General features: G+C 43.1%; 1 protein-coding gene across 1 annotated transcript; it reads left to right on the plus strand.

Moving 5' to 3' along the window:
- The first annotated feature begins 2,932 nt into the window (after positions 1–2,932).
- Positions 2,933–21,365, plus strand: VSIG4 (V-set and immunoglobulin domain containing 4). Its single transcript, XM_070951846.1, has 9 exons — positions 2,933–3,031; positions 9,737–10,096; positions 10,519–10,797; positions 12,769–12,825; positions 13,049–13,123; positions 14,018–14,074; positions 14,928–15,047; positions 16,411–16,432; positions 20,680–21,365. The coding sequence occupies exons 1-9, from the start codon at positions 2,974–2,976 to the stop codon at positions 20,885–20,887; spliced, it is 1,236 nt and encodes a 411-aa protein (XP_070807947.1). The 5' UTR covers positions 2,933–2,973; the 3' UTR covers positions 20,888–21,365.
- Positions 21,366–24,270: the final 2,905 nt, after the last annotated feature.

A 24,270-nucleotide genomic window follows, 5' to 3' on the forward strand; every position in this document is an offset into this window, starting at 1 on the left:
TGGGAGAGGGTGGCCGCTGGGGCTTTGGATCGCATCGTGCCTTTGCGGCCTCTGACCCAGCGCGGTTCTCAATTGGCTCCTTGGTTCTCTGAGGAGCTGAGAGAGATGAAGCGCCGGAAAAGACGCCTGGAGAGCAGTTGGAGGGCCAGCCATTCTGAATCCGACCGAACACTGCTAAGGTCCTATATTAAGACCTACCTAGTGGCGATAAAAGCGGCAAAATGTAACTATTTTTCCGCTCTTATTGCATCATCAGATAATCGCCCGGCCGCCCTGTTTAGGGTGACCCGCTTCCTCCTCCATCTGGGAGTGCAGGAAGACCACTTGCAGGGTAGGGCTGAGGATTTTGTACAATATCTGTATGACAAAATTGCTCAGATTCGGGAGGGTTTGGACTCTGACTGGGTATGTCCGGATGGGGTGATGGAGGTAAGGCCTGTGAATGTTAGCTGGGAGGAGTTTGACCTTGTGACTCCCGAGGACGTGGACAGGGTCCTGGGTAGGTTGAACGCAGCCACATGTTTATTGGACCCATGTCCATCCTGGTTGGTGCTGGCTTCCCAGGAGGTTACAGGAGGCTGGCTCCAGGGGATTGTCAATGCTTCTTTGAGTGAGGGTTTCTTTCCCGCCACCTTGAAAGAGGCGGTGGTGAGGCCCCTCCTTAAGAAGCCTTCTCTGGACCCGGCTGTTTTATCTAATTATCGTCCAGTTTCCAACCTTTGCTTTGTAGTGAAGGTTGTTGAGAGTGTGGTGGCGCGACAGCTTCCTCAGTACCTGGATGAAGCGGACTATTTAGATCCGTTCCAGTCGGGCTTCAGGTCTGGGTACAGCACGGAAACGGCATTGGTCGCATTGGTTGATGATCTCTGGAGGGCTCGGGACAGGGGTTGCTCCTTTGTCTTGGTCCTATTAGATTTCTCAGTGGCTTTTGATACCATCGACCATGGTATCATGCTGCGTCGGTTGGAGGGGTTAGGGGTGGGGGGCACCATGTTATGGTGGTTCTCCTCTTTCCTTTCTGACCATACACAGTCTGTGTTGACAGGGGGGCAGAGATCGACCCTGAGGTGCCTAGTTTGTGGGGTGCCACAGGGGTCGGTCCTCTTGCCCCTCCTGTTCAACATTTATGTGAAGCCGCTGGGTGAGATCATTCATGGCTTCGGGGTGGATTTCCATCAGTACGCTGATGACACTCAGCTGTACATTTCTACCCCGGGCCACCCCAATGATGCCCTTGAAGTGATGACCCGGTGCCTGGAGGCCATACGGATCTGGATGGGGAGAAACAAGCTCAGGCTCAACCCCTCCAAGACTGAGTGGCTGTGGTTCCCGGCGTCCCATCATAGTTAGTTGGTTCCATCACTGACTATAGGGGGTGAGATCTTGGCCCCCTCAGAGAGGGCTCGCAACTTGGGTGTCCTCCTGGACTCACGGCTGTCTTTAGAAGACCATTTGACGGTTGTGGCCAGGGGGGCTTTTTATCAGGTTCTCCTGATTCATCAGTTGCGTCCCTTTCTGGACCAGGACGCCTTGCGCACGGTCACTCATGCCCTCATCACTTCCCGTCTGGACTACTGTAATGCTCTCTACATGGGGCTCCCCTTGAAGAGCACCTGGAGGCTCCAACTGGTCCAGAATGCAGCCGCACGGGTGATTATGGGGGCAACTCGGTGCTCCCATGTAACACCACTCCTGCGCGAGGTGCACTGGCTCCCAGTGGTCTTCCGGGTGCGATTCAAGGTGTTGGTTACCACCTTTAAAGCGCTCCATGGCATAGGACCTGGATATCTACAAGACCGACTTCTGCCTCCAATAGCTTCCCACCGACCAGTACGCTCCCACAGAGAGGGTCTCCTCAGGGTGCAGTTGGTTAGACAGTGTCGACTGATGACCCCCAGGGGGAGAGCCTTCTCTGTGTGGGCACCTGCCCTTTGGAACGAGCTGCCCCCAGAGATTCATCAGATTTCTGACCTCCATACCTTTCGCCGCGCCCTTAAAATGCTATTATTCCATCAAGCAGGGCTGGCCTAAATATTTTTTAATGGGTTATTGTATTTTAGATGATCGGCCAAAACTATTTAATAATTTTAAATTGTTTTTAACTTTTATATTGTGGGTTTTATCTTGGCTGTACAGCGCCCTGAGTCCCCCGGGAGAAGGGCGGTATAAAAATTTAATAAAACTGAAACTGAAACTAAATGGTTGTAAGTCAAGGACCACTTGTATCCTGCTGTTCAACGTAGGAACCTAGATATTTCTTGGCTGTTTGTTCCCTAATTGAACTACTCTCACTCTCAGAGACTTTTCCTAATATTCTCCCTTTTTCTATCGTTTAAGGCCAGTGTTCCTCTGAGATTTGAGAGAACAAGCGTTGATATTTCTCTCCCACCTGTTTTTTAGAAATGCTGAAGTCTCCCCTCAGTTGTCTTTTCTGGAGAGTCTTCAAGCAATCCTTATCCCTGACTATCAAGGCCTTTCAAAACTTTCAAGGTGGCATGATTTAACTGGCTGCTCCTTTAGTCAGTTCGCTCCTGTTTTTTTTTTGTTTTTTTTTAATTTGATTTATATGCCGCCCTTCTCCGGAGACTCAGGGCGGCTTACAGTGCGTTAAGCAATAGCCTTCATACTTTTGTATATTTATACAAAGTCAGCTTATTGCCCCCACAAACTGGGTCCTCATTTAACCTACCTTAGAAAGGATGGAAGGCTGAGTCAACCTTGAGCCTGGTGAGATTCGAACCAGCAGTAAATTGCAGGCAGCTGTGTTAATAACAGGGTGCTTTAAACCACTGTAGTACCAAGGCTCTGTTGCTTTGCGGACACTCAGCCTCTTGCGAGATTCTTTCAGAAAAGGAAACAAACAAGGAAGGAGGATAATAAAGCAAAAAGGAAAAAGGAAGTCATGCTTACTTCACTCCTGGTCTTGAGAGAGGTGGCATCTCACCAGTGGAGAGCAAGAAAGTGGCAAATAATATGGAAAAATGGGTCCAGCTGTGCATTCTGAGCTTGGTGGCTGTTGTCCCTGGAAGAGGTGAGTTCAGAAGTGTGACTTGATGGTGCTACTGACGAGAGGTTCTCAGGTCTAATCTCTATCTAGACCCTTAAGTTTCATTCCGTGAGTTCTACGTCTAGGTTTGCTTTTTGTTACTATATGTAAAGAGGATTTCCCACGAAGTTATGTTGCTGTAAACATAAAATATCTTAATATTTGATAGGCAGTTTCATGATTTGCTTTTAAAAGCTGTATCCAGAAATTCTTCAGTTCTACATGAGGAAATGTTGGTAATGTGAAGTCAATAGAAATGTCCATTGATCATCCCATCTGCCTTAATGGCAGTTCAAAGGCATTAGATTAGGAGGTACAACAAAAGGATTCTGGGCCAATCCTGTACTTGGATTGGAGGGGGAAAGTCTTTGCTGACTGTGACACAGAAGTCAGACAGGTTGGCATGACCAGGATTTTGATAGAAATTACTTATGTTAATGAAAACTTGCTGAGATTTGGAAAGTAATCAAGATTGTTTTTAAAAATGCTCACTCCAAAGTTGAGTTTTACTTTAACTTTACTTTGAAGTTTAAAACTTTTAAGTTTACTTGAAGTTTAAATCTAGCATATTTGTACCTTACGGTGAAATATCAATGCCATTCAGATAAGTCCAATATCACTACAATATCCCACTTTCTGCATCCAACCTAAGTTAAAGGAATCTTCCAGTGAAAAAGTGTGTCTCTTCTTGAGGGTCTTAGAATCAAACCAACATTTGTTCATGAAAGAAGCATCTCACTTCAGCAATGGGTTAGGCAGACTCCACATTTCACAGTAAATATTCTGGTCTTGCTTGTATAAAATCCATCTAACTTTAACTGCCCTTGTTGAGTTCTTAAGGGATGCATTTCACTGCCCTGTATGACTACAAAGGCAGCAGGGAATATGCTTAATGTGTGGATGGCTTTCAATTGGCCGCCCTCTTGACTGTTAGTGATTACATATATTTATAATAGAAGTAGAAATACTATCATTCTAGTTTCGAGGGTCATTGATTTATAGAGTTTTTTTTAACTCTATTGAAGAAAGTTGAAGTTTCCTTTTTTTTCTATAGCTTTTTTTTTGTTGCTGTTGCTTGCACTCCCTAATTTTGCTGCTACACTCTTTCCCTTTTTTTTCTAACTGCCTTTCTCTGCTTTTTGTATTTTATATATTTTTTGAAATTTAATGAAGTTTTGATAAAATATATCTGGAGCCCTATTTCAATGGGGGCTGCAAAACCTGACTTTATTTCAACCATAACTGCCCCTGCTTTGGGGCTATGAGGGAAGACAAATGCCAAAAGATATCATGGTTTCCATAACTGAATTAATCAACTTAAATATTTCTGTTCCCATGGTTCTGATAGCTTATTTGCAACACAGAACTCCTACTTAAACCCAATTAAGATGGATAAACTTCAAACGTGACTGGATTCATTCATTTGAAACGAGAAGCCAGCTGCACTTGTTTACTTGTTTTTGTTAGTTTCTCTTCACCAGTTTTTGACACATGTTGAAATCATGTTAAATAATCAGGCAATAATAAGAATTTTTGTAGAATTTTGATTATTTATTTATTTATTTATTTATTTATTTATTTATTTATTTATTTGTTTGTCATGCATTCTACCAAATCTTTTATGCATGCAACTTTTCTGCAATCATATAAGCTTCTGGGGAGTCCTTGGTGCTCTCTGAACTTGTTTGCTTGCAGATGTTTGATTACCTGGCTAGCCAACATCTCCAGGTAGTGTTACCTAATCGGTACTGTAATGAAACCAAGGATTCCACGCAGTGGTGGGATACAAATAATTTAACAACTGGTTCTCTGTCCTAATGATTTCTCCCAATAACCAGTTCACCAAACTGCTCAGAAAATTAACAACCAGTTCTCCCGAAGTGATGCAAACTGGCTGAATCCCACCACTGATTCCACGGTTGAATTCTGAGCTACATATATTCTCTTCTATTAATATGAGCTTCACTTGGTTTTCCTGAGCAATAACTGACTAGATAGGAAGCTAAAAGCAAGTCCTCTCACAGAAATGTACACAGAAATGTACAAAAGGCCACTTTCTTCTCATCTGGTTCTGTACTTTTGGAATGTTCAAGTGATGTTTAATTTCCAGACATTTTTGTAATTTTGCAGGATTCAGACTGATTGCCACCCAATATTTGCTCAAATTCAACACAACCTTTGCATTTCTTGTGAGGGTCCATAAAGTCAAAAAACAAAAACAAAGCAAAAACCAGACCATGTGCTCCACAAATTCCATGTGGTTAATTGTTCTCATTAATAGGAAGCTTCTCCTTAATTTTAATCTCTATCTGTTATAATTCCATTTGTTACTTCTTGCCCTGAGGTGTTTTGGAGAATAAGTGGACCCCCTCTTTTTGTGGCAGCCTCTCAAATATTGGAAGATGCTATCATGTCACCCCTAGTCCTTCTTTTCATTTAGACTAGACATACACAGTTCCTGCAACCGTTCTTCGTATGTTTTAGCCTCCAGTTCTCTAATCATCATTCTGTCCTTGGCTGGTCTGCAACCATCACTGTCCTTGTTTCTTGTTTGTTATTTTCATAATCATAATCATAAGTTTATTTGTCAAGCATATATAAGATAACAGGTAAAAGTATAAACATAATTTGAATACATGAAAAGAGTAAGTAAAAAGGAATATTAGGACAGGAACAGTAGGCACGCTGTTGCACTTATGCACGTCCCTTACAGACCTCTTAGGAATGGGGTGAAGGTTAGGGTTAGGGTTAGGGTGAGGTCAACAGTAGACAGTTTAAGGTTAAAGTTTTGGGGGTTTGGGGAAGAAACCACAGAGTCAGGTAGTGCATTCCAGACAGAGATGGGTTTCAGCAGGTTCTGACAAGTTCTGGAGAACCACTAGCGGAAATTTTGAGTAGTCCAGAGAACAGGTAGTAAAAATTCTGACTGGCCCTGCCCCCATCTATTCTTTGCCTCCCAAGTCCCAGCTGATGGGGAGGAAATGGGGATTTTGCAGTAACCTTCCCCTGGAGTGGGGTGGGAATGGAGATTTTACAGTATCCTTCCCCTGGAGTGGGGTGGGAATGGAGATTTTACAGTATCTTTCCCCTGCCATGCCCAGCAAGCCACACCCACAGAAACGGTAGTAAAAAAATTTGAAACCCACCACTGATTCCAGGCATTGACCACTCTGTTACTGAAGTCATATTTTCTGCAATCAAGTTTGGAGCGGTTTACATTGAGTTTGTATCTATTATTTGTTCGTGTATTGCTGTGGTTGAAGCTGAAGTAGTCATTGACAGGAAGGACATTGTGGCAGATAATTTTATGTACTATGCTTAGGTCAGACTGAAGTCGGCATAGTTCTAAGTTATCTAAGCCCAAAATTTGGAGTCTGGTGGCATAGGGTATTTTATTGCGGTTAGAGGAATGGAGGACTCTTCTCATAAAATATCTCTGGACTCTCTCGATTGTATTTATGTCCGATATGGAGTGCGGGTTCCAGACAGATGAGTTGTATTCAAGAATTGGTCTAGCAAATGTTTTGTATGCTCTAGTTAGTAGTACAACATTACCAGAGAAGAAGCTACGCAAGATTAGGTTAACAACTCTTAATGCCTTTTTGGCAATGTTGTTACAGTGGGCTCTGGCACTTGAGTACTCCAAGGTCCTTGACAGTGTGAGGGTCATCTACAAGGTCATGTCCATCTAATTTGTATTTTATGTTTTGATTTTTTTTTTTGCCAATGTGCAAGACAGAGCATTTGTTGGTTGAGATTTGAAGTTGCCACTTGTTAGACCAATCTGACACATAGTCAAGGTCTTTTTGAAGGATAGTTGCATTGTTGGTGGTGTTGAGTAGTTTAACATCAGCAGCGAAGAGAACACAGTTGCTTTTAATATGATCACAAAGGTGATTTATGTAAAGTATGAAGAGTGCTGGACCTAAAACACTGCCTTGGGGAATACCGCTGTTAACTGGTGCAAGGTTTGATAGAGCGCTTCCTATTTTGACCACTTGTCTGTTTGACAGGAAGGCAGCTATCCATTTATCTAGGAGTCCAGAAATGCCATAGGATTTTAGTTTTAGAAATAATTTGTCATATACCACTGAATCAAAAGCTTTACAGAAGTCTACGTAAACTTTGTCTATTGCTTTACCCTGATCGAGATGTGTAGTCCATATGTTTTTGCAACGTAGTAGTTGTAGATTACAGGATATTTTTTTTCTGAAACCAAATTGTTTGTTAGAAAGTATGTTGTTTGTCTCTAGGTGGAGGGTAATAGATTGGTTAATGATTGATTCCATGACTCCGTGACGCAACATAAAGAGATTGGTCTGTAATTTTCAACTAGGCTAGGCTCTCCCTTTTTGAAGATAGGGATGACCTTGGCTTGTGACCATTGGTAGGGCAAGGTGCTGGTACTGAAAGATTTTTCAAAAATTATGCTTAGAATTTCTGCGATTGCAGTGGAAACCTTTTTTAAGAAGTAGGCACATAGTCCATCAGGTCCAATAGAGAGAGATGGTTTTAGATTGCCTAGTGCCTTTTCAACATTGTCTTCTGTAAAATCAATATGTATAAGTTCATCGTAATTGTTGTAATTGTCTGTAGTACGACTGAGAAATATTGGGTATGTGTTGTTGCTGTTTACAAAGACTGAGCCGAAGAACGTGTTAAAGAGATTGGCTTTAACAGTTTTGTCAATACAGTCTTCATTGTTTGGTCCTTTTAATGGTGGGATGGATCTCGACTCTTTAAGTTTGTTGTTTACAAAATTATAGAAGGCACGGGTGGATTTTGTGCATAGAAGGTTTTCTTCTTGCTTGATGTGATAATTGGTGCATTCAGTCTTTATTTGTTGGCATAAATTTTTGTAGCAGTTTTTGAAGTTAGCTACATAGTTAGTTTTGTTTTTTCTCCAAAGATATTTTTTTCTGGATTGTAAATTCCTTATTGTTATTGGTAGCTTATTTTTTCTGGTTTTGTGAGGTATGTAAAGTTTAATGATTTTTTTGACTTTGTGCAAGAAAATGTTATAATGGTTGTCAGCAGTATTACAGCCAGAGAATAGAATTTGCCAATCAAGATATGAGAGTTCATTGTCTATGAGATCATAATTGGCTTTTTTAAAGTTATAACTGGGAATCCCATCATTATGATGATTTTTGAGAGGGTGTAAGTTGAGACAAAAGTCAATCATTCTGTGGTCGCTGTTGGAGAACGGTTCTTTTATTTGTAGTCCATAAATAGAATTTAAACTGTTGCAGAAGATGAGATCAAGGCAGTTGTTGAGTCTAGTGTTGTTAGTTACTAGTTGATCAAGTCCCAGATTAGTTACAGTATTGTACAGGGTTGCATGTATAGGTTCGGTTGTACATTCATTTAGGGTCCAATTAATAAGTGGTAAGTTAAGGTCACCAAGAAAGATTATTGGGCGTGGGCAGGAGGCTGCCCAGGTCAGTAGTGAAGTTAACTTGTTCGCATGTTCAATGTCATAATCTGGGGCTCTGTAACAAAGTAAGAATCAAAATGTGGTATTTAAGGACAGGTCGCAGATGATGGTCTCAGGAAGAGCAAGTTCACATGTAACTTGAATATTTTTTAGATGTAGGGACTTTTTGTAGAAGATAGTAACACCACCTCCTCTACGGATTTCACAATCTGACCAGTAAACATGATAGTCTCTTACTGTAGTAATGGAGTCAGGGAGGGATGTATTCAGCCAAGTTTCACAGACAAATATAATGTCGAATATAGCCGTATTTAGTAAGAGGAGGAATTCAGGTATTTTATTTACAAGGCTTCTTACATTAAGTAGCTTGCATTTAAGGTCGGTAGTAGTTGTTATTGCAGATGGTGAATGGCATTTGGCCCTGGTTCTTCTTTTGGCTTAAGGGGAAATCAGGTAGAAGCAAAATTCCCCTGATTTCTTTGGTATGGGCACAAATCAAAGAGAGATCAGACAAACGAAAGGCCCTTTTGGGGACTGTGGCTTTTTCTGCAGCCTTTCTGTTCTCTCAGTGGCTTTCCAGAAGCTCTTCTCCATGTGCCAGCAGAATCTCCCTTTCTGTAACCAAGTTCCCAATGCAGGAGCTCCACCCCCACCCCCACCCCCACCCCTATAACTCACTCTAGCCTCACAGCTCTTCTTTCTTTTTCGTTTTGCTCTTCTTGCTTGTTCACAGCTTGATTTAGATCAGGGATAGGTAACCCTTTTCTGTTCAGCGATGCAGGGGTGCTTTTAGTTTTCATCCTCCAGGGTGTCCATGGGGCATGGTCACAAAAGTCAGGATGGCAGCTTGCATGGTGCAACTGAAAACTCCAACTGGCTTCTCTGTGATCAAACAGTCATGTGGGCCTTTTGACTCTTTGCAAAATTATAACAACAGCAACAGTAAGCGAATCCACTCCTGATTGATTCTTGTGAATAAAGCAGGGTCTGCCAAATGTACAGAAAATGGTTCCTGTGGAGGATACAAGTTAGTGGAAAGGCAGCTGATGCCATCTGAGAGGTGCAGGAGCTAAAGAAAAATGTGCAGAGAAGACAATCCTTGATTGACAAATTTCTTCCCCTTTAACCCGGTTCACACCACCTTGAATGAGACAATAATAGTCTCCACCCCCAGCCCTTCTTCTCCTGAGGGCATTGTATTTACCGTCTGGTGTTGGCATCTAAATCTGCTTATATCCCCCCTCCTCCTCCAGCTGCCCTGGATTTGACCGGCAACAACCTGGTTGACGGGATCTGGAAAGCTCCTGCCACTTTGCCCTGCCTGTATGAACCCTCCTCTGACTTCAAGCAGCTCAAGGTGACCTGGAAATTCTCCCAGTCAGGCGAAGCTCCTCGCACCATCTTGCACCACGATGCCTCCGAGGACCACATCTTCTTGACTGCTTTCAGAGACCGAGTCAATGTTGCCAAGAACCCCCCTGGAGATGTGTCTCTCCACATCAAGAAACTTGAAATGACTGATATTGGTTCATTTGTTTGTTTGGTTGAGTTGGAAGCCCAAAACAGGAGCATAATCAGCAGAGAAAAGACCGTGCAGCTCAAGGTGGTAAAAGGTAATCAAGCAGTTTGGCTGCAGGGCGTCCTGAGATCCTCACACAAAAACCCACAAGGCCTTTTGCTTCATTTTATAGCGCTCCCTTTTGATTTAGTTCTTTCTTTTCTGGTGTGTTCCTTCTCAAGAACTTCAAAGCTACGATCAGAATTTAGGTGAGAGAAGGCTGCATCCTAACCAGGAAGCTGACTCCTCATCAGTAGCAGAAGCAGCACAGCTCTGCTTTGAATATTCATAATTTTTATTTTCCATGTACAAAGAAAGTGGTACCTGGAGTCAGAAAAGTCCCTCAGCTTCTCTTTGGATTAATAAGGCCCGGGAGCCATATTTCTCTTTTATGGATGAGCTTGTAATTCCTCCTTTGTTTAGCTCTTAATTGCTAGAGGTGCTTTGAGAAACCTTAGCAACTCTTCTGCTTTCTAGTTCCAGCCTCCAAGCCAGTCGTTGAAGCCAGCAGCCAGGATTCTGTCCTGCCCAGCGGGACCCGGATGAGTCTGACCTGCTCAGCCAGCGGATCTCCGCCCATCACCTACCGATGGTACAAGGAGGGGCCTGAGGGGGAAGCCGAGGAACTGCGGAGGGGCCCACTCCTTGCCTTTGAGGGCCTGCAGTTGTCGGATTCCGCCAGATACTTCTGCACGGCAGAAAACAGGCTTAATGTACAAAAGGAGCAGAGCGACTCCTTTCAGCTGACAGTGAAAGGTGAGGAGGCTTCAGAGATGTCACTGCAACAGAGCCATGTCGCATAAAAGATTGCATTCATGGTTAGACGGTCCTTGAAAAACATTTTCCTAGGACTCACATCTTTATTAAGAGGTCCAGGCTCTGAATTCTGTCTATTAATACGGTACAGGTAGTCCTCAACTTACAACCATTCAAAATTACAATGACACTGGAAAAAAGTGTCTGCCACAGAATGGTCATATGATCAAAATTTGGGCGGTTGGCAACCAGCATGGACTTACGATGATCATCATTTGCAACCTTCCCAGCTGGCTTCTGACAAGCAAAGTCAACGGGGAAAACCAAGTTTAACAACCATGGCAAAAATGGTCATAGATTCAGGCATGACTGAACAACCACCTTGCTTAGAAATTGTGGTCCCAACTGTGGTTGTAAGTCAAGGACTACCTGTAGTGGAAGCACACTTGGGCTAGATTCACTCATTTGTCCAAGATTTACTTTACCACGAACTATTGGACAAACCATCACTGGCTTGGTTGACATCACATGCTAAGACCTAAAGCATGGTTTAGATGTCATAACAGCTGAGTTCAGCCAGGGGCTAAACCAAATGCAAGCAAAGCACATTGTACCTTTCTATTTTGCGTCTATGGAGATTCTCAGTCATCCAGGGCCTGGTTGTCCCAAAGGTACTTTTTCCAAAGGCAACTGGACTTTCTGGTTTTTCTTTGAAGATGTTTCACCTCTTCGCTGAGAAGCGAAATGTTTTCAAAGAAAAACCAGAAAGTCCAGTTGCCTTTGGAAAAAGCACTTTTGGGACTTTCTATTTTGTACAAACCACCTGCTGCTTTTCAACCATTCTTTGTTTTCCTACTGGTGCTACAAGTTCAGGCATACATGGAAGCACCAGTTCAGAGTCAGGGTTTGTTTATACCTTGAGATCTGTAGGTTCCCATCTCAGGAGTTCAAGCAACAGGCATATGTCCCTCTTCCTATTTTTCTTTATAACAGGAAGCAGCAAAGGAGGTTAGTTTAAGAGGTCCCAAATCATCCAGGGAATTTCTCTGGCTCTGAGTGGGCCTGAATCTGGGTCTCTCAGGGCAGGTCTACCATCTTCATCACTCCCATGCTCAGTGGCTGCTCCAACCAATCTTCTCTGGTGACTTTTCCAAAAGTGCCTGAAAGACAATCCTCCGGTATAGGATGCAAGGATGAAATCCAGCAGGTTCTGACAGGTTCTGGAGAACCGGTAGTGGAAATTTTGAGCAGTTCGGAGAATCGGCAAATACCCTCTGGCTGGCCCCAAGTGGGGTGGGAATGGAGATTTTGTGGGGAGGGAATGGGGATTATGCAGTATCCTTCCCCTGCCACGTCCATCAAGCCACGCCCACAGAACCGGTAGTAAAAAAAAATTGGATTTCACCATTGATAGGATGGCCACCTTTTCTGTGGTCTGCAAAGAAGAAAGGAAGGTTGGAGAGGAAGTAGCCTTGTCTGGCTACTAGTCCAACAGAGCATTTACCAGCTATACCAAAACTCATCTCCCATTTTAGGAGGATTTTGTATCTTTGAAGATGGGCCATCATTATAGGTCTGAAGGGGAAAAAATCAGTAAAATCAGATTATGGGGTTTTGCAGTCAAATCAGGGTGTTTTAATTCTTTCTTCTTCTGGGATCAGGGTTTTGGAAAGGAGGAGGTGAATAAACTCAAGATGATGGCCACACCCACGCAATTGAAGACACAGCTTTTTGTGACAACCCATGGAACAAAGAGACCAATCGTTGGTTGTGTGGTTGCAGCCCCTACCTTGATCGTTTACCCCTCCCCCGCAGGCAGCCATCTTTTGCTATTGGGTCATCTTATTCTTCAAGCAGAGTGGTAGGAAAAGCCTTCACCAAACAGTTCTTTCCCCGACAGTCTACCCAAGTGCCCCCAGCTCCTGGGAGCCGTGAGGGCGGGACAGTAACTCTGCTGCATTTCCCTTCTAGATGCTTCTGAAGTCTCCACTGCAGGACCAGCTGCTGACTCAGGGAGACACACAACAGGTGGGGCATTGGAGATGTGGACATGGGAGGCAGAGGGCCCTCTGTCCCTGGAAGCCCATGTGGCTCATCTCATGTCACGCATGTAAAGGGCGGGCAGATTTGATCAAGTACTTTGACCCCCAAGGGCACCCCAGTTTCTTCTGTCATTCCTGTCTCTGGCTCTGTAAGGGAGACTCCCATCTATTTGGGAAGGTGCTCAATTAATCTGCATTTCCCATCCTAGCAGAAACAGGGACGCCAGTCTGGAACTTTGTAGCAGGAACTTCCAGGAGGCCTGAAATGACCCATACCAGGACAGGTGAGGGACCACAACCCTTCCCACACCTGGTTTTTCCCCAGCCCCAAGACCACTGGTGGCCAGCTGTACCTGGAAGGTGAGACAGAGCACGGCTTTCCACAGGGAGCGGATTAAAAAAGTCAAGACGCTGGCTACAGTCATGCAATACACACACAAAGGTTTTGGGCTTTGATGACATGGATGTGGATTCCAGCTTGGCTTTGCACTGGGTACAAGGCACAAAGACATCACGAGTGCCACAGTATCATTGCACAATGCTATAATTGGCAATGAGAAATGGACAAGAGGACTCCTTGGCCCTGTGGGAAAGTCAATGGTCCTGCAAATCCATGCCCAGCAGCCGGGGGGGGGGACGAGACATACCCCCTTGCTGTTCCTGAGGACCAGTAAGAGCGAGACCAGTCTCTTCCTCCCAGCCTGCACAGCATGGATTGTGCTAGAAGGAGCAGCGATCCTCCCCTTCAGGAGTGGAAGTAGAAGCCGCCCCTGTGAAGGGTCAGGGGAGTGGAAGGAACGTGATCCATTGAGGTCCTCCAAAAGTGACCTCCAAGGTACCTGCCGTCGGCAATGAATGTGCAGAAGAGCCCATCATTTGCATGCATGGCTGGCTCTGGACTCCACTGGCTTTGCTCAGCTAAGCCTCAACAATCCTGGATGGTTCTCTTCAGCCACCTTCTCGCAGAGTGGGCCATGGTGGTGGAGCAGTTACTTCTCCACCAAAAAGGTTCCTTTGCTCCACCCTTGGAGCAGACCATCACCAGCTCTGTGGGGTGGGGTGGGGGCAAGTTGGCACTGCAGGTGGGGCAGTAGGTACAAAAGCTTCCGTTGTGCAGCCTCGATTTCACTGGCTTTAGTTCCTTCCTGCTGACTCGGACTCTCTGGCTTGTCTTCCAGGCGGAATGGTGACTTCAGCCACAGCTTTTGGGAACTTTTCAGGACAGCAGAAGAAAAGTAAGAGGAAGGGAAAGTTGGGGACCACCTGTGTCCCTGGAGGTGGGAAGAAGGCAGGGGATGAATCAGAGCAGCGTTTTTCAAACTCAGTCACTTTAAGATGTGGGGACTTCAACTCCCAGAATTCCATATATCTTAACCGTGGCTGGGTTGAAAAACTCTGCCTTAGAGCACTATTGATCTACTGCTGGTTGTGAGAACTCATGTGCAATTTTGGTGGCAAACTACTACTACAAACATTCCAGTGGTGAAATCTAAAATTTATTACTACTGGTTCTGTGGGCGTGACTTGGTGGTGGTGGGGGTAATGTGACTGGGTGGGCGTGGCCATTTTTTTTTCTTTTAAAACCATTTTTTCTACAACCTCTTCGGCGAAGAGGTTGTAAAAAAATGCTTTCAAAAGGCTCTGATGACCCCAGCTGAGTTGCCTGATCAGCAGAGGCTTTTTTTTTTTACTTTTAAAAGCATTTTTTCGGCCGAAGAGGTTGTAGGTTTACTTTTAAAAGTAAAAATAAAGCCTCTGATGATTGTGCGGCTCAGCTGGGCGGGGGGGGGGGCAGGGATTTTTGGTACCGGTTCTCTGAACCACCTGCCTCCATCGCTACCAGATCAGGCAATCCGGTCTGAACTGGGAGCATTTCACCCCTGGTACAAGGCCCTGTTATTATTAGTAATTTCCAAGTCAAATGGCCGATCAAAAGCAATCCAGTAGACATCAGGATGGTCTAAGAATATGAACAATTAAAATAATTGATGCAAACCAATGGGCCATGTTGGTTTGCATCAATTATCTTAAAGGTGAACGGTCAAGGGAAATTTGATGGAAATCTCCATTTCTGCTGTGTCCCTCTAGCTCCAGGTGCTCAGAAGAAGGCTCTGCCCCTGTATGTCATCATCCTGATCGCTGTGCTCTCTGCAGCTTTTATCCTTATGGTCATCTCTGTGGTACTTTGCAGAAGGAGAACTAAGAGTGGTGAGTTGTGGGATGCTCATTTTCCCGGAGTGGGGATCAGGGGACAATAGTGGAACAACTTGGATTTTAGGAACCAGAAGGCGAGAGCAAATTAGGAACCAGATTGCTAATAGTGAATCTTTGGACAGCACAGTTTAGCACTTATAGACTAAATTTAAGATTGCAAATTCTGAATTCTAGAGAGGAAATCTTGAAGGTAGAAATCTGCTGTTTTGTCCAATCCTGAGACTTAATTTTTGTGTAAGATTCCGAATGTGTGTGGTGGTGGGTAGAAACTAGCTTATAATCATGTGAGCAAATACTTCAAGCAGGCCAAGTCAAATTTCAAAACATACTGTAGAACATAGAATAATTGAGTTGGAAGGGACCTTGGAGGTCTTCTAGGCCAAGCCCCTACTCAAGCAGGAGACCCTATACCTGTGATGGCGAACTATGGCACGCGTGCCACAGGTGGCACGCGGAGCCATATCTGTGGGCACGTGAGCGTTGCTCTAGCTTAGCTCTAGCATGCATGCGTGCATGCGTACACTGGCCAGCTGATTTTTGAGCCATCCAGGCCCACCGGAAGTTGGGAAATGGGCCGTTTCCGGCCTCCAGAGGGCCTCTGGAGGTTGGGGAAGGCTGTTTTTGCCCTCCCCAGGCTCCAAGAAAGCCCCTGGAGCCTGGGGAGGGCGAAAAAAACGGGCCTACCGGGCCCACTGGTAACCTTTTTGCCATCGCGTGCCAAATGCAACCCCCCACTTTTGACATATGATGGCAAAAAGGTTAGCCATCACTGCCCTATACCATTTCAGACAAACGACTCTCCAGTCTCTTTTTGAAAGCCTCCAGTGATGGAGCACCCACCACTTCTGACAGCGAGCCATTCCACTGGTTTATTGTTCTCACTGTTAGGAAGTTTCTCTTTAATTGCAGGTTGCTTCTCTCCTTGATTAGTTTCCATCCATTGTTTCTTGTCTTGCTTTCTGGTGCTTTGGAGAATAGACTGACCCCTCTTCTTTATGGCAGCCCCTCAAATACTGGAAGACTGCTGTCATGTCACCCCTGGTCCATCTGACCACAGTGGGAGAGCAACCAGGGTATAATGTTAATAAAACACAAGCATAGCTCCAAAACTCTGCTGGGCCTTGATCAATTCAAAACAGGACACCATAAGAGTTGCCATAGAAGCCATCCACCCTGATCTCCAATTATCCAGTTCTTTTTATTTGTTCTTTCTTTCTTTCTTTCTTTCTTTCTTTCTTTCTTTCTTTCTTTCTTTCTTTCTTTCTTTCTTTCTTAACAGTTTTGTACTTGTTTTTTACTTTAATGTAACTTTGTTTTCAGGAAATAAAAATTCATTAAAATGTTGTTTCTTTTTCAGATAATATTTATGAAGTAACATAGTAAGTAATCATCTCATCCTGGGGTTACAATGGTGAAATGTGTTGATTGGGTATATTCTGGAGAGCTGGGTGTAAAATGACTGACTTGGCGAAGCTATTCCCACTCTGGGTGCAGAACAGAAATACATAGAAGGAGCCTCTCAAATGCCTGGAAAAATAATACTGCCTCCTGAATTGCAAGTCAACCCCTATCCTAATTAAGCAAGCAGAGTTCATACAACACATTAAGGAACAAAGAGAGAAAAAATTAAAACCAGTCAAGCTTTTGCACAACATGAAAATTGCACATTGTGAGATTTAGTTGACCTGAGTTAAGAATGTTGTGCAACGCAGCCACAATGACAGCCACAATGGTGCTCAAAGAGCTGAGTTATCTAGCACAATCACATGCATGTTCAGGATGGGGACGTGGCTCTGCGGTTCAGCAATAACCAAAGAGTCACAGATTTTGTCCTTCTGTGCAAGAGATCATTGGAAAATGCAGCTGTCTTATTGCTATTTTTGCAGAAGACATGGCAAGGCAGGCTGCTTTGGGTATGGACTCAAGGAACCGTGAGTCCAGCAGTGGGTCTCAGATGTATCACTCACTTTAAGAGGTGGGGCTTTCTCAGCGTGCTGGCTGATGAATTCTGGGAGTTGAAGTCCACACCTCTTAAAGTGACTGGGATGCACTGTGCTAGATGCCGCATCCATACTTGCAGGGAACCACAGCATAACCTGCCCTCCCTCCCCAGACTTACTTATTTATTCTGTTTCACCCCTATCTTCTTGCCTTCATCTAACCTCTGGTGTCCGGGTAAGAGAGCCTTATGCTGTCCTTAGCTGAGCCGTCTGTGAGCGAGATGGGCAGTGAAGAAATAGGAAAGCAAGCAAGGCAGGATTTATTGCTGCTGGGCTTTTCTGTCGCTCCAGGATGGGCACAGAGCTCTTAAAAGAAGTTTCCTGAGCTTTCTTGGGTCGATGTGACTGATGTCACTCTGGCTGCCTTAACACCCTTAACCCAGGTCAGCTAAATGCCCAAAATGGGCAGTTACTACTTTGTCCCAAAGCTGAATTGGTTTGCGTGTTTGTACATATATGTGTTTGTGCGTGTGTGTGTTTGTGCATGCCTTAATATATGGTGTGAGCCCTGCCTGTGTGGCTAGTGAATCATTTACATTGTGCAAACCAGCAAAGAGATTAAGTTCTTCTTGCTGAATTGTATTGCATGAATCCAGTGAATGGTTTCATTGCAGGCTGTGCAAGGTTTTAAAAATTGCATTTTACCAGTTTTGTTTTTCTTTTTCAAAAGGCTGGATGATTTCAACCTGTAATTTAGTTTGTCATAAGGTTTGACCACTGCTAATTGCACCACATCTGGGACTATTCCCTAAAATCAGTATCTCCACATTTAGCTTTCACTTCGGATCACAATAGTCGACCTCTTGTTACATGGTAAATGCAGCCAGGTTATCACACACCATTATGGGGGCTGGGAGAAATCCGTATCTCCCCGCATACACATTTTTTTAAAAAATTTTTTATTGTGAAATATGATAATACAATTCAAACATTTCCGGTTCCGTGGTGTTAATACATATATACATGTTATTTACTTATTATTATTTACATGGTATTGCTTCCTTGCATTATATTTGGTTTGAAAGATATTACATATACTCATACACAATTATTTATGATCATATATACATGTTATTTACTTATTGTTTACATATTCTTACATCCTTTCTCAGTTGCAGTTGATACTACAAGTAGTAATACTCAATTCTATATAATCATTGTTAATTGATTATTAAATTAAACTTTATGCTCCTCGAGCTTCACTTTTTGTTTCTTTTCTCTATCCACTCATACCACATATCCCACACGCTATAAAATTCCATATTCTCTCTATCATTGATTTATAGTGTTAATTTATTCATTTCGGCGCACTCCAATATTTTCCTGATTACATGTTCTTCGGGTGGTAATTTTTTCTCTTTCCAATACTGAGCGAAAGAAATTCTTGCAGCTGTCATTATGTGTGTAATTAAATACCTCTTCTTTTTTGCGTATTCTATTTTCAGGATTCCCAGGAGAAAGATTTTTGGCTCAAAGTCAATATTGTCTCCTATTATTTCCATAATCCATTTCCAAATCATCCTCCAGAATTTTTTCGCTTGGGTACAGGTCCACCAACAGTGGTAGTAAGTGCCTTGATGATGGCCGCATTTCCAGCAGTTTGGACTCATATTAGGATAAATTTTGGCGATCCTAGCTGGTGCTAAATGCCACCTATAGAACATCTTATATTGATTTTCCTTATAGGTTACCGCCCTAGTCATTTTGAGGTTGCTGTTCCAAATTGAGTCCCATTCATTTAAATTTATGTTTTGTCCGATGTTTTTGGCCCATGCTATCATTGGGTCCTTGACCACCTCCTCTACCATGTCGTAATCCAGCAGGTAATTGTATAATTTGGCTAGTATTTTATTATCAGTGCCCATCAAGATCTTATCGAATCCGTTAGTGCCTGTCTCTATGCCAAATTCCTCCTTGTCCTTTTTATAACGGGATTTTATTTGTGCATATGGCCACCAATCTATAGGAATACCCTGTTCTTTCAGTTCTTCAATTGTTTTAAGGTTCCTTCCCCCGTCTAATATCTCTTTATATTTAACTGTTTTTCCCATCTCGGAACTTTTGTGTATTGTTTTCGTCTTATTTCACCCCATGTCAACATTAGTGTATCTCTTATTTTGTGTCTATGGAAGTACGTTCTAGTTCTTTTTCCAGTATCCCAAAGGTAAGCGTGCCAGCCCTTCTGAAGGTCGTGCCCTTCCAAGGTCAGGAGTCTTTTATTTCCCAAGATTGCCCACTCCTTCAACCATACTAAATTTGCTGCTTTGTAGTAAGTCTCCCATATAGGGAGTCCGAAACCACCTCTATACTTTTTGTCTTGCAAGTTTCTAATCGCTATCCTTGGTTTCTTCCCCCCCCCCAATAAATTTTCTAATGATATTATTAAGTTCCGAGAAATTTTTTTTATCTAATTTGACTGGGACAGTTTGAAATAGGTACAGCAACTTGGGTAGTAGACTCATCTTTGTTGCTGCAATCCTGCCTAGGAATGATATCTGAAGTTTCCCCCATTTTTCTAAGTCCTGTTTGATATTCCTGATCAGGGGCACATAATTATCTTCCTTAAGGGCCGAGCACCTTGCCGATATCCATACACCCAGATACTTTACTTTCTTAACTATTTGAAGCCCCATTGATTCTTCCAATGCTTTCTTTTGGTCCTCAGTCATATTTTTGGTCAACAATTTAGTTTTGGATTTGTTTAATTTGAAACCTGCTACCTCTCCATACTTACCCAGCTCTTCCAGTATTTTAACGCCTGTTTCCAATGGCTCCTCCATAATTAGTACTACATCATCAGCGAAAGCCTGGGTCTTATATGTCTCCTTTCTAATTGTCAGTCCCGTAATTTGATTGTTATCTCTAATCCTTTTTAGTAGTACTTCTAAAGCTAATATGAACAGAAGTGGTGACAGAGGGCATCCTTGTCTCACCCCCTTTCTAATTTGGAAGGTTTTTGTCAATTCTCCATTTAATAAAATATTAGCCCTTTGTTTTTCATAAATTGTAGTTATCATGTTTACAAAATTTGATCCGAATCCCATCTTATTGATTTGTTGTTTCATGAACTCCGAGTTCAGGTTATCAAACGCCTTCTGGGCATCTAAAAAGACCAGTGCTATTTCTTTATCTGGGTGTTCCTTGTAATATTCAAGTACATCTAATACCATCCTTGTGTTGTTTCTTATCTGTCTCCCCGGGAGAAATCCGTTTTGGTCACTATGTATTAAATTGTTCCCACATACACATTTTTTATCTCCCCTCTACAGGCTTCTTATTCTTTTCTCTTTCTCCTCTGGTTGCCTGTGCATGTGTTTGTGTTTGAGAGGAAGAGCAGAAGGCAAGTAGGATCAGGTTGGTTCATACTGGAGAAATGTCACTAAGTTACCCTTTGTGCTTTTTAAAAGCAGAACTGTGGGTCTCAAAATAGATCATGTTCTTTGCAAGGCAGCTGATAATTGAGGCAGGCAGGCTAATTGCAGAGCAAGCAAATGGGAATCTTTCTGAGTCAGCCCTACAAAAATTGTGTTGTGCAAAGGCATCTTTCACCAGGCATCTTGCATTTCCTGGATAAGCGGAACCCCCTGTTTTGCATGCCTAAGTTCACCCTCGTCTGTCTATTTCAGCAACAACAATGCCCTCACCCTGGAGGGCAACGAAGACATCCCAGCCAGTCCAGGAGTCAACGGTACCTGCCTGTATGAGGAACCGAATTCAAGTTTCGGTAACAACTACACTGTGGAGCCAACCAAAGCTGTCGAGTACGTGACAATGGGTGAAAAGATGGACAATGAATATGAAATCCTGGTAACTGAGAAGCGGTTGGGGAACTGATGGGCAGCCTGTAACAGGAAAGAGTAGATCTTGCTACATCTCCAAGAGCTGAGTGTTGAAGGACATTCATCTTGGCCCCTCCACATGAACACACGTCAACTTGCCTTCTCTGAGCAGGTCCTCCTCCTCTTTCTCCTCCTCCCAACCGGTGGGTCTCCTGTCTGGCCTCCCAAATGGGCTTCTTTCAGCCCGGCAACTCCACCCACTCAGTAGTGGCCACTTAGACCTTTCTCCCTGCCCAAGAGCAGCTGAAGCTGTGGCAGGCAGAGCTGGGCAAACGTTCAATTCGCCCTTCTCTCATTTGGTGACTCTGCCTTCTCCGTTTCTCCTTCTCATGAATTTGGCAGGTTTGGTTTTTTGAACAGGAGTTCTTTGAACTAAAAAATGTTGACACTAAAATATGCATGTATTTGATTTTTTTGTTTGCAGTTTGTCTGGAATACACTTTCTGTACTCTTCCCATTTGATCAAAAGCACATTTGTCCTAATAAAAAACACTTTTCTGTTATAAACATTTTGAACTGATGAATCACACTGCAAAAGGTCGGGAAATGGTAGCTTTGGGATTATTGCTTAAATTAGGAAACTGTGATGTTTCAAAAAGGGAGAATAAATGAAGTTTATTTTAAACAAGTTTTTTCCCCTTCTCTAATTGGCAGACAAATATTGTAGCTTTTTCTGTCCCGTATTCAAATATTTTCCTACGCTTGTTTTTATTCATTGCCCTACATATTTTAAAGCAAAATAATGTAATATTGACTAAGAGGAAGGAATTGTTTGGCAAAATTCGGTAGATGTGTGGACTTCAACTCCCAGAATTCTTCAGCCAGAATATTGTTTGTAAATCGCCAAGATCATAAATAAATAAAGTTAAGAAGCACGGCTCTACAGAAAGTCAAAGCAGGGTTACATGTAGGCCCCTTTCGGATTAATATGAAGTTGGATTCCATAGTGTTGGTATTGACTGAAGCCAAGTCTCTTAGGATTTGGGATTTGATCAGGTGAAAGCAGGTAGCAACCACTGAGCGCTTGAGAAGCACAGTGAACAGGGATGCCCAGGGGGGGTGTTGTAGGTGGGTGTGTTATAGGAGTGGCTTCAGCTGCACAATCAAAGCCTGCCCCTTTATTAGAGGTGTTGTGATCAAAGCCTCACTCTGCTGGATATCCATAAAAAGGGGGGCAGGGTTTTGACTGTGCAGCTGAAGCCCCTCTGTTGATTTTTTAAAGCTGCCACTCCCCATGGATGTCCCAGCCTTCCAATTAGTCAGGCCTAGACTGTTGGGTGTCAGTGGCTTGGCAATCACGGGAAGGAGCTTGTGTGGTTGTGCTGAAGTCCTTCAGGAAGAGCTTTCTTCTTTGCCAGGTTCACTGCCCTCCTGCCCATTCTTTTGGAGGAGGAGGAGGAGGAGGTCTCTACAATTAATGGGTCTCTAGTCAGCTGTGTTCTTGTTCTACCCCCCTTTGCACAGAACTCCATGATAACCAAGAAGGTTGCAAGATGTTTGGAAAAGCTCTGTGTTGAACAAGAGGGAAGAGCTTTGTTCCTAAAGGACAGAGGTTTCCCTGGTGTGAATCCTAAATGTGAAATGTTAGTGGACGGTTCTCTCCCAAGGGAGCGGGGCTGAAGGCTCCTTTGGACTTGCTTTTCAGGGATGGTGGGCGAGGCCAAAGCAAAAGCTTCATGTGATCCCATTTCATCTACTTTCAATAATCATATCGTTAGAATTTAAATAGAAAAAGAAGAACATAGAAAAGAACATTGGAAGTTAAAAGCCTTTCATTTGCCCTCCTCTCCCTTCACCTCCGTCCACTGAAGAAACATACAATCCTAACACTTAGACCAGCTCCTCAGTGGCTCCATCAAACTTCTTCTGGATAAGGGAAGACCCCAGACCCCCTCATGATTTTCCTTCCCGGACTTAACACATCCTCTTTGGGACAATCACAACCTAGGGCAGGAACCTCAATCTGCATATCTAAACATCCAAGCCCACTTGTCCTAATAATAGTAGTACAGCTCTAATGTTGCAGGCTACCCTCAACATTGTACATGGTTGAATGGATAAACCCTACCTCTAGCAGCTGCTCATTCATGTTTATTCTGTGTTGTTTTTGTTAGTTGCGAAGTCGTGTCCGACCCATTATGACCCCATGGACAATGTTCCTCCAGGCCTTCCTGTCCTCTACCATCCTCTGGAGTCCATTTAAGCTCACGCCTACTGCTTCAGTGACTCCATCCAGCCACCTCGTTTATTCTGTATTATATGTTTATTCGTGAACCAGCTCAGAAAATCAGACCACATAAATCCTTCTATCTAATAGTTTAGTTTAGTTTAGTTTAGTTTAGTTTAGTTTAGTTTAGTTTAGTTTAGTTTAGTTTAGTTTAGTTTAGTTTAGTTTAGTTTAGTTTAGTTTAGTTTAGTTTATTGATTAGCCGATAGAATTCCAAGTACAAATTGTTAATAAAATCCTATAGAAAAAAATTAAAATGAAATTGGAGTTAATTTGATACATAGATAAATAAAATAAGATAACATTATATTTCAATATCATCCTTAAAATCTACCCCAATCAATCCCACATATGCCGATCTTAGCTGAACCATTTTACTCAAGTACTGTGCTGTATTAAATGTTGTTTTCAAATTCTGGCCACACTTAAGGTATATTGTTTTAATATGGGGTTCCCAATGGGTCATTCGTTTAATATATGAACCAAGGGACCTGTCTCTCACCCTCTTATACAAAGAACAATCAAATAGCATGTGAGCCAGGTCTTCTACCTCTGCCCCTCAGCAATTGCAAATATGTTCATTATATAGTGTAGAATGGCATCTCCCATATCTGATCATTGTATCACACTCTTCGAATCTCACTCGCATAAATATCTCCCTAAGATGTTTTGGCAATTATAACTTTAGATATCTGTCTATTTGAAAGGCTTTATATTTACTCAGCCATTTCAAGGTACCAGCGTTACTAAATTCCAAAGGTGCTTTTTCAAGAGGCAACTGAACTTTCTTGTTTTTCTTTGAAGACGTTTTACTTCTCATCCAAGAAGCTTCTTCAGCTCTGACTGAATGGAGGGGAATGGAAGGATTTATATTCCTTGCAGACAGCTAGTCATTTGCTTTCTTTTTAGAGAGTCGTTGAGGCCATTTGGAGGTTTATCTGTGTCCTCAGGGTCTCTAAAAGAATGCAACTGCAGCCCCAGCATCGAGTCAGAGCTGAAGAAGCTTCTTGGGTGAGGAGCAAAACATCTTCAAAGAAAAACAAGAAAGTCCAGTTGCTTCTTGAAAAAGCACCTTTGGGACAACCATGACCTGGAGGACTGAGAATCTTCATAAACATTCAGCCTTACTAAGAGTAGCTGTATCATTTTAT

Source organism: Pituophis catenifer, unplaced genomic scaffold (assembly GCF_029215685.1).
Source record: "Pituophis catenifer annectens isolate HBS135680 unplaced genomic scaffold, rPitCat1.0.hap2 SCAF_11, whole genome shotgun sequence".
In the NCBI taxonomy this organism is placed as follows: Eukaryota; Metazoa; Chordata; class Lepidosauria; order Squamata; family Colubridae; genus Pituophis; species Pituophis catenifer.

Coding starts and splice junctions, on each gene's coding strand:
- VSIG4 (XM_070951846.1), top strand. CDS start 2,974: ATGGAAAAATGGGTCCAGCTGTGCATTCTGAGCTTGGTGGCTGTTGTC. Junction 12,826..13,048: donor CTCAGGGAGACACACAACAG/GTGGGGCATTGG, acceptor TTCCCATCCTAG/CAGAAACAGGGACGCCAGTC. Junction 16,433..20,679: donor AATATTTATGAAGTAACATA/GTAAGTAATCAT, acceptor TGTCTATTTCAG/CAACAACAATGCCCTCACCC.